Source organism: Alligator sinensis, unplaced genomic scaffold (assembly GCF_000455745.1).
Source record: "Alligator sinensis unplaced genomic scaffold, ASM45574v1 scaffold255_1, whole genome shotgun sequence".
NCBI classification, from domain to species: Eukaryota; Metazoa; Chordata; order Crocodylia; family Alligatoridae; genus Alligator; species Alligator sinensis.
This window is the reverse complement of record NW_005842270.1, coordinates 28724-38456: the sequence shown is the minus strand read 5'-3', so window position 1 is coordinate 38456 and position 9733 is coordinate 28724. Positions and strand designations below refer to the sequence as shown.

Sequence of the window (9733 nt, the reverse complement as noted above, 5' to 3'; positions counted from 1 at the left end):
GGGGGGGGGGGGGGGGGTGGTCCAGCAGTTCCTGCTCTGCTGGTAAGGCCCTGTGCACCACTGCTAATGGCCCCAAAGCCCAGGGGTTTGAGTGCCCATTGGAGGAGGCCTCCCCAAGTTTTCTTGGAGAGGCGCAATAAGTCTGGCCCTCCTCAGCAGCCCTGAGACGTCTCAGCTCTTCTCAGGCGTACCCTGGCAGATGCCCGAAGCCTGCCACACACGCATCGCACAGGGAGGCTGGGTTCACGTGGGGATGCAGAGCTATTTATTCTGCCCAGATCGCTGTCTCCAAACATCTGCTCCAGATGTGGGGAGCACAAAGGAGTCTCACATCGGCCTGCAAGCTTGCTGGAGGATACTGGAAGGTGATCTGACCCATTCACTGTCCAGCAGAGCCCAAAATCCCCCCTCCCTCCCATTCACCTGGGCTGGCACGCAGACGTGTTTTCTTGAGACCCGCGTAAGCGGAGCTAGAGCACGTGTGCGTGTGGGCCGAGAGCCAGGATGTGGCCATGCTGGAAGGCGGTGGGGCAGGGACTCCGTCTCGACATGCGGGTTCCCAGTCAGCTGATAGGGGCAGGGAAGGCAGCCGAAGTCACTGGCTTCTGCATCTGGTTCCTATCAGTGATGATCCCGCGCTGGGGACAGAGCACTCATTAACGCGGTGTGTGTACACGGCTCTGTCTCGCGCACACAAAGAGGCGCATTATGCTGTCTGGCAGGAGGCGCGGGGCTGTGGTTTCTTACATAAGGCAGGGCGTTTTGTTTGGACGTCAGGGTTACCTCTCTGCTGCCGTTTCACACCGGTCAGTGCTCCCTGCAGCCGCGGCCGCCTGCAACCGTTTCCTGCTGCCAGAGCGGGGCTAGAGCTGGGGGCAGGCGCAGCACACCCCTCAGCCTCCCAGCGCTGAAGGGACCAGGAAGAACCACTACTGCGACCGGCTGCTGCAGCCCAGGTGCACAGCGGAGCACTGCCGGGTGCGTGGGGTGTCCACATCCCTCGTGGGATGTGACTGAAGGCTGCACCCCCGGGCCTGAGCAGAACCCAGACGCTAGGCTCTTTGCAGCCGGGCTGTGACGCTGCGGCACAGCGCTTTGTTAGCGCCTCTTTCCCCTTTGCCACGTTATTAACAGCTCGTGCCAGAGCGGGGTGAAGCCTGTCACATCCCCACTTCCCTGGTGCTGAGGTGGGGAAATAGCTGCATCCTGTGGGACAAGGAGCCTTCAGTTGGCCAAAGCCCAGCCTAGAAGTCGGTGTTGAGAGATGAATGGGGCCTAGCTGCTTGGAGCAGGCAGATCTCAGGCTGCGCCCAGGCTTGCCTTGGGCCATGCTCTGTTGAGGCCCTGGCATCTTGTGGCTTCCCGGCATCCTCTGCTTGCCGGCCTGGGCACAAGGAGCACTCGTCTAGGAGATGCACTGAATCGCGTCAGGCTCCAGGGAGGGCGTCCCTTACTGAGCCCGGCCTGGGGGGCCTTGGGGACCAGCCCTGGAGGCTGAAGCTCTGGAGTGCCTGATGAGGTGACCTAGGCAGGGACACGTGTGCCCCAAGGGCACGGCCTCCAGGACTCTCTCCTTGGTCCTGCGGCGGATCGGACGGGACACGGGGAACGGTTGCTAGTGGTTCCAGCCTAGCTGCTGCGATTTGCGACTCATGACGGCAAGCCAAGGAGCTGATTGCGGGTGGAGCAGCACGCCGCTTCTCAGCTTACCGCGGCGCTGCCCAGCTGCACAGCACATGTCTGGGATGGGAGGCCCCGAACCGTCCCTAGCACAAGCATCTGAGTGGGGGGAAGACCCTTTCTGCAGGGGAAATCCACCTTCACCCATCGCCGGGGGCTGTGCTGTCGAGAGGACGTGTCTGGGTCGGCCAGGCCTCGTGCCAGGGGTCCCAATACCCAGAGCTAGCTTGGCTCTGGTCCCCGGGTCCCCCTGGAATTAAGACCAGCCCGGGGGCTCCAGCTCGGGTGCCTTTCCTGGGGGCAGTGTCTGAGCACCTCTGGTGCGAGGCATTCAGCGTTCCCGGAGCAGGAGGCTGGTCGGTGTCGTTGGTGCGTTCCCTGTGGGGCTGAGCCCTTCTGTGCTCCTGGAGGTGCTGGTGAGGACCCACCGCTGCCCACGCATCCCACGGCATGGGCATGCCTGCCAGCCCCGACCCGGCCCACAGGCAGCGACCTTTGCCGGCAGGGCCTGCGGGGCTCTCCCTTCACCTACCGCAAGCCTGGCTAGATCCTGAGAGGCTTCACCAAGGCGTTGCGTGGCACTGAGCGTGACCTGGCCAGCTGGGCACGAAGCTTTCCTGTTCCCATCGGATCCTCAGGTCTCGGTCGCCAAGGAGAGGCCAAGAGCAGAAAACAAACTCGGCAGCCTTGGTGGTCGACCAGGATCTCCGTGCCGCAGGTGCAGTCAGTCCAGCTGGGCCCCTCTCCACCAAAGAGAATGGCTGATGTCTCCTGTCCCGCTCCAGGGAGGAGCCAGGCCCAGCACTCGCCACGATCCTTCTTCCTGGACCAGGGTCAGGAGCTTCCGTTTGCTTCTCTCCCCACGCGCTGAGGTGGGAGGTCTCCGAAGCCGGCTCTGTGATCCCAGTCCTGCTCCTCTTCGCAAGGGCTGCTCCCAAGTGAGCAGAGGTCCTGTCTCAGGGATGAGGCATCTCCGCGCAGCTCCCAAGTTTCTGGGGCTGCCAGCTTGGCTTCCGCCTGGTCGGGATATCAGAGGAAGGGCGTTCTTTTGGGGTTCAAAAGATCCTAGTGGGATCCTGTTGAGAAACTGGCCAGACAGACCTGCAGGTCAGAAGGGAGTAGCTGTGAGGGCTGCTAGCGGCGGGGTGGTCTGTCACACTTGAGGTGGGTACAATGGCCCCCGTGTCGTGTCCGGGGCCTCCGGCTGCTGTCGCAGCTTTCTGCCCCGCAGCCGGACAGCAGCCCCCTTTGCTCTGCGGTGTTGAACTCCAAGTGCTGTTGATGCTGAGTGGGGCAGTGGCTTTGCTGAGACCTCTGGAAGAGGAGGCTGGGGGCTGCCTTGCAGTGCCTGGGCTGTGCTGTGCTGTGGGTGCAGCGATGCCGTGGGTGCATGTGTGCCCTCCCCAACTGCTGCCTTGGGTGTGTGTTGTTTTCAGCTCTCCTCAGCTGCATGCCCGGGACCTCTGCTTAGACTGGTCCCTGCTCTGTATCCTGGGATGATGCCATTTGGGGCCGTACTTTTGGCGCTGCTCCACTCACGTGAGCAGTGGGGCCTTGGAGGGAAACCCCAGATCCCCCGAGACCTTTGATGGGCAGGGGCAGGCTGTGCTGCTGCCATGGGAGCTGGGAAGCTGCTCTTTCACCTCTGACTGCTGCACAGCTTCCAGTCCTCTGGGCTCAGGGCCCGCAGGGGAGAAGCCGGCTCTAGACCGCAGGGACCGGAGCTCATCTTCCTTTCTGCTGCATTGATCAAGCTGGTGGCTGACTTGCTACACGGCACGGTGCTGTTTCTGGTCCCACACCCCTTCTCGGCACTGGGATCGAGGACAATGGTTGGGATGAGCGGGTAGCTCGGTGATGGGATGTCTGCAGCAGGACACCGAATGGGGGGCAGTGGCCAGGCCGTGGTGCCTGGCTGGTGTTGCTGCATGCAGCTGCAGCGGTGGCCACGTGTGCATGGGGCTCTGGGAGCAGAGGGCCTGGACCACTGGGGCTCTTAACTCTTCATCCCTTGCTGCTAAGTCCTGGCAGCAAGAAGGCCCGTGCACGCTGCCTTGACGGGCCGGGTAATGTAATACCTCCTTTGCAAGGCACTGCTGGCTTCTCCCTCTGAATCAGCTTTCTGTGTGCTGGGTCGTGTGCCAGCCCCGCTGTCTGCGCAGCCGCCCTGGGCATCACAACAGCGCTCTTGTGTACTCCTCTCCCGGGGCATTTTTGGTGATGAATGGGGAGGGTGAGATGGGCCTGAAGTGCTGCAGGAGAACGCCTTATCCATCAGCATCTGCACCGGCGTCCTCCTCGGGGGTGGGATGGAGGCTGGCGGACAGGCCCGTAGCGGCTTTCTGTGCACCAGCATTTGTGAATGAGTGACAGCAAAGAGCGCTCCTCGGTGCGACGCTGGAGTCTGCTCTCTGCACACAGTCTCCCCAGGGTCACCTGCAGACACAGGGTTGGAAGAGTTGTCAGTGATGGGCTGGGGAACGAGGGAAAGTTTCTGCTGCGGCCCAGACGCCGAGGCTTTTCCCTTAGGTTCGTGGAGAGAAACTGAGCAGAAACATCAAGAACCCTTTGGGCACAAAGCTGGCACGGTGTGAAATCCCACCCGGCCTGGCTTCCTACTGTGGGAGGAAACCGGGGATCTGCGCTCCATCCTGCACCCAGGCCAGAACGCAGCCCTGCTCGCGGTGCTGACACCAGGTCCTCCATCGGACCATGCCTCCAGCAGCCCCTGCCCGGCTGTTGGCACATAGCTTCCTCATTGCACTTCAACCTCAGCTCCCTTTATCCCTGGAAAGACTGGTCCAGGGGCTGAGAGCAGGCCGGGAGCTAGGGGGTCCTGGGGTTTGGTCCCCATTGGCTCCTCTGGTCAGTCGTAAGTGAAACAAGGAGAGCAGCTGCCTCCCCAGAGCGCTGCAGGGGCTGGTCAGGGTTCGCGCCGTGCCCATGGGAGCTAAACACCGAGGAATTGCCCTGCTCTGGGTCCCACTGAATGGACCGCGAGGGGCCAGCCGCCGGTCATCCTCCGCTGTTGGAAGCCACTCAGCTGCAAAGATGGAGGCCATGCCAGCCTTTGGAGGTTGCTGGATCCATGTCTCCTGCCTCCCAGCTGCGTTGGTCAAAAGCTGCTGGCTGCACCGTCCTGCCTGCGTTCGGCTTCTCAGTCAAACGGAGGCATTCTCTTCCCCGAGTGGGGTTGGAGCCATTTCTGCTGCCAACCTCCCAGCGGACAGTGGATAAATGCCCTGGGGGATCCTCCTATGGAAGGGCCCTTCTGCCCGCAGCGGGCTGCAGAGCACAGCGTGGGGCTTGGGTTTGGCCTTGGTCAGAATTGCATGTTCAAGGGGCCAACGGGCTGCCGGCAGCCCCGAAAGCTGGTGCAGGTCAGGAGTCATCGCACCTGGTGACTGGGTTGGTGGAGACTCGTGCTTCCTGCCCTGTGGAGGCTGCCTCCTCTGAGAGAAACTGAGTCACCAGAGCCCTCGTGAAGCCCGGCTCTGTCCGTGCATCTCCAGGAGGGCCGTCTCTGATGCCAGGCTCATGTCCTTGCCCTGGGAGCCGGTCAGGAGCACGTGCTGCCAGACAGCGTGGGAGGCAGGTGTCTGGCTGCTGTGGGCTGTGGCAGGGAGGCAGGGGCTGTTTCTTCCTGCCTGCCGTGGGTTCAAATCCAGTCACCCAAGCCCGGGCTGCTTGGTGTCCGTGACATCAGTGTGGGCAGGGCAGGCGGGTTTCCCTCCGGTTCCTCTGACTCACGTAGCCACGTCCCATTGGCAGCAAGCGGTTGGGATGCAGCAGCCTCCCACGGAGGGCCCGGGTGTCGTGGGAGGGAGGGCTACAGGGCTCCCAGCTGTGCTTGCTCCGAGCCCTGTCTGTGCCGAATTTAACAGGTCCAATTCCCTCTCCTGCCTGCCTGGGAGGCCGACTCGATGGGTCGCCTCCTTCTTCCGATAGCACTGTGGCTGCCTCCTGGCCTCCTCCATCCACCCACCTCTGCCTTTCTCTTTCAGGTGGGAACAGCGAGAGCTGCCTAATGGCCGGGTCTATTACGTGGACCATAACACCAAGACGACCACCTGGGAGAGACCTCTTCCCCCAGGGTAAGGCGCTGGGCCTCCTGGGCCCCCAGGCTAGAGCTGCCAGCGGGAGGAGAGGGTGGAGGCATGTCTCCCTGCCTAGACAGGGTGCGGGACCCACCTGCATCCCTGTCCAGGCTTGGCTGTCCTGGCCCATTCCTGCCTGGTGGACATTGGCTTCTCCTGCTTTGCTTTCCCCTGGGAGGAGAGCCCTTCCCATCTCCACAGCCATGGAGAGCAAAGGCAGCTTAGCCAGAGCACAGTCGCTTCTGGGCAGAACAAAGAGGCCTTCAAGGAATGAGAGGTGAAAATCGTGCACGGCATCCCCCATCCTGCTGTTGCAGCTGACAGGGCTGCGAGCTGGCCTGGTGTCACCTGTGGCCTGGGCTTTGTGAGTGGTATGGAGATTGCGAGCTCCCGCGGGTCAGGAGCAGGCCCTGCTCGTCGGTGCCTGTATGGTCCCTGCAGCCTCGCGGGGATGCGAGGGGAACTGTGCCTGACTGCGACTGGGGCTGCTGGCTCTGCAGTGACCAGTGCCCTGCTCCGTGCCGCAGGCTCGGCTGCAGAAGAGCAGGCCTGCCAATAAGGGGTCACGTTTTTGGCTGAAGAAGGAAGTTCCCTTAGGCCGTACCTGAACCCCTCCAAGCCCTCTTGCTCCTTCCTTGATCACGGGAACGGGGCTCTGGGCCGGCTCTCCTGCCCCCTGCTCTGTCTCTGACCTCTGTCCTTTGCACCTTGGCCCGACAGCTGGGGGAACCTGCCACTTTCACCCTCGGCACCATCCAAGATGCTGCAGGGACCCCTCGCTGAGCACCTGGATGTGCTCTGTCCTTCCCTGCCCGGGCTCTGCTGCCAGCTCGGGAGCAGACCAGCCCCGAGGTGATTCCCTGGCAAGTCATCGTGCTCTGCTTCTCAGCCTCCTCGCTGCTGCGCAGGCCCAGCCTGGCTCCAGCCTCTTGCCACGCAGGGGTAGAGCTGATCCAGATGGACATTCTGGGCACGTGGTGCATGCCAGGCTCCTCCAGTGGCCTTGGGAAGGCTGTGCCCCAGCCCTGATGCCTTGGGCCAGCCACAGCAGATGACTCCAGGGCCTCTGCCGGGAGGGGTCTCAAGCCCTGTCCTCGCTGGGCGGTGGCCCATCCAGCCAGTGACAGGGCGACCAGCAGAGCCGAAAAACCTCCTTGGGGCCAGAACACCCAAGGCCCCGTCGGTGCCCTCTGCCTTGTCCTGGTGCCTCAGGCCGAGACCCCTCCTGTCCTACAGGTGACAGAAGCTTCAGAGGAAGCCGGTGCGGCCGTGACCCATCAGGGCCTTTTTCTAGCCCCTCAACTGTCCCAAAGCAGGGAGACCCCCGGTGTAAGGCTCACACCTACCCACTCAGCACAGAGGTGCTGCTGCGGCCCCCCCAAGCTGGCTGCAGTGCCTCTTGGATTCATCCTGCCCCTCTGCCCGGTGCTGTGAACTCGCAGAAGGGCCTGGGTGGGTGGGGGGCACGCTCCTGAGCTCCCTGGGCAACAGGGGTTGGTCCAGGCCGAGTCCTGGTGTCTGGAGCATGCAGGCCAGCCTGCGCACGTGTGTGGCTGGAGCCATCACCCAAGGCACCGGAGGTGGTGCAGACGGGCTGGCGGGGGCGCTGGGGAGGGGGCCCGTCTACCTGTATGGGCGCAGCTGCTGACACGGGCCCCTCTGCGGTGTTGCAGGTGGGAGAAGCGGGTGGACCCCCGCGGCAGGTCCTACTACGTGGACCACAACACCCGCACCACCACCTGGCAGCGCCCCACGGCCGAGTACGTGCGCAACTACGAGCAGTGGCAGTCGCAGCGGAGCCAGCTCCAGGGCGCCATGCAGCAGTTCAGCCAGCGGTTCCTCTACCAGGTGAGAGCGACCGACTTCTGCCCCGACCCAGGGAATCGGGCTCCCACCCCGCCACCAGGCGAGTCTGGCATAGCACCGTGCCTGCTCCGTTGGCTGTAACGAGCCGGGCTTCCCATTCCTCCTGTACCTGGCCTGCTGCGTGTTTGAGGGGGTGGGGGGCAGATCCCTGCCATGTGCCCCACAGAGCCCATGTGCCCAGCCTGCCTGGGCTTTGTGATGAGCCCGTGGGCTTGTGGCTGGGCTCAGGGCACTGCCCAGTGTAGCTTGGCCCCCAGCGACAACCCAAGGGGCTGTGTAGCAGAGGGCACCCCCACCCCGAGGCCTGGGCCAGGGGCTGATGCCTCCAGGGCCAAAGAGCACTGGCAAGTTCAGGGGTAGCGGAGCACGACTCAGCTCTGCAGGCTCCCCCTGCTCCCTCCTTTTCCCGTGCCCTCGCTGCACTGCTCGGTGGGGTCGCTGAGCGCTCACCGTCCGGGGCGGTGGCGTCTCTGGTCAGGGCCCTGCAGAGAGGGTGACCGAGGAAGGGTGCGGGCCTTCTCCCATTCCTGGTCCCGAGCCCCGAGACATGGAGGTGCCTGCCCACGGCTGGCACCAGCTCCTCTGCCGCTCCTGCTTGGCACTCGAGTGAGGAGGAGGGGTGGCCCCTGGACCCAGAGGTTCTGGGATGCCCGTGGGAGAAGGGGAGCCTGGAGCCAAGCCCTCCTGCCCCAGGGGATCCCTTGCTAGGGCAGAGCAGGAGCTGTCAGAGCTGCAGGAACAAGCACCGTCTGTCCCCGCCTGCGCACAGCATCTCTGCTGCAGCATGTGCCCGGCGCGCCTCCAGCCCCTTGGCCCCTCTTGCGCTCTCCCTCCCCTGCTCAGTCCGGTCCGTGGGGGTTCATGGGCTCTGCCACTCTTGAGCTGGGCTGCCGCAGGCTTTGCTTCCTCCCACGTGCCTGCCCCCTCCCGCCCAGCCGGGAACAGGATCTGGGAGGGAAGCGCCGGCCCCAAGTGATTTATAGGCAGGGGAATCCTCCAGCGCTGAGCTGGGTTATGAGCTTGTCACTCCCTGCGATGGCTCCTGAAGTGCTCGCCCGGCCGCTCCCGTGGCTCCTAGTGGCGCTCCCGGCGGACGCTGCACAGCATGGAGCAGGGGACTCTCGTTCCAAGCTGAGCCCAGTGAAACCCCGCGCTACCTGCCGTCCCGCAGAGGTCTTGGCCCTCTGCTCCCAGCCCCAGGCTCTGGGTCACAGGGGCGGAGGGGGCAGGAGAGGCAGCCCATCCGTGCTGGCTTCCACAACATGGGGTTTCTCCAGCTGCCGTTCTGGGGTCTGGGGGGCAGGGCCCTACCCCAGAGGCAGTCCCTTTGTGTCTGCCCCCCAGCCCCGACCAGGGGATTTCTCCGAGTCTCCTGCCCTTTGGCCGCTCTGAGTGTGGGCCGTGCACTGTTTTCCCACGGGAGCGGGGGGGACTAGGCAAGTTCCCCGGGGCTGAAGGGGGTGGGATACCTGGGATTGGGAGCCCAAAGCTTAGTCACTCCTGCACCCAGGGGACCTGCTGCGGGGAGTTGGGTCCTGCCACTGTCAGCAGCATCACGGCTGGCTGGTCTCGCCATCGCTCTGCCCGCTACGGCCAGCCTGGGCCCCTTCCATCCTGCCATGCCCGCTCCCCTATCCTGCCAGGGCGCTGGCCGGCCTGTCTGGCACCCCAGCTCCCGTGGTCATGCATGAGGAAGTGCCACCCATGGCGCACCTGGCAGCTCTAGAGCCTGCTTCCCGGTCCCCGTGCAGCACCGCTGCCACTTCGCCACCCCGCAGAGGTCGGGACCGGGCTCCCGCTCGCGAGGCAGGATGGTGCCTTCCCTGGCTCAGGTGGGCCGGGGCCGGCTGCGGACCACGGCCCCCAGCTCCAGCCGCGCGGCTCTCGGAGGCGCAATGAAAAGGCCTTTCTCGGTAACAATGCATTTCTTATGCGGCTGTGGAAACGTCCGCGGGCCCCCCGCTCCCTGAATCCCCGACTGTTCCGTCTGGCCGCCCATCCCCAGGAGACCTCCCAGCAGTGCCGGGAGGGGGGCTAATCTAAACAGGCCCCCCGCCCGGGAGCCGCTCTCCCTCCCCCGGCCCGGGCCG

General features: G+C 64.2%; 1 protein-coding gene across 2 annotated transcripts in view; it reads left to right on the top strand.

Moving 5' to 3' along the window:
* The window catches only part of WWP2 (WW domain containing E3 ubiquitin protein ligase 2), a 41302-nt gene that overhangs the window by 17618 nt on the left and 13951 nt on the right, over positions 1-9733 (top strand). The window contains exons 9-11 of one of the 2 annotated variants that reach the window (XM_025209169.1): positions 5685-5774; positions 6498-6629; positions 7451-7625. In XM_025209169.1, coding sequence (XP_025064954.1) covers positions 5685-5774; positions 6498-6629; positions 7451-7625 — 397 coding nt within the window. The remainder of the gene's footprint in view (positions 1-5684; positions 5775-6497; positions 6630-7450; positions 7626-9733) is intronic. The other variant, XM_006027821.3, reaches the window with a different exon arrangement.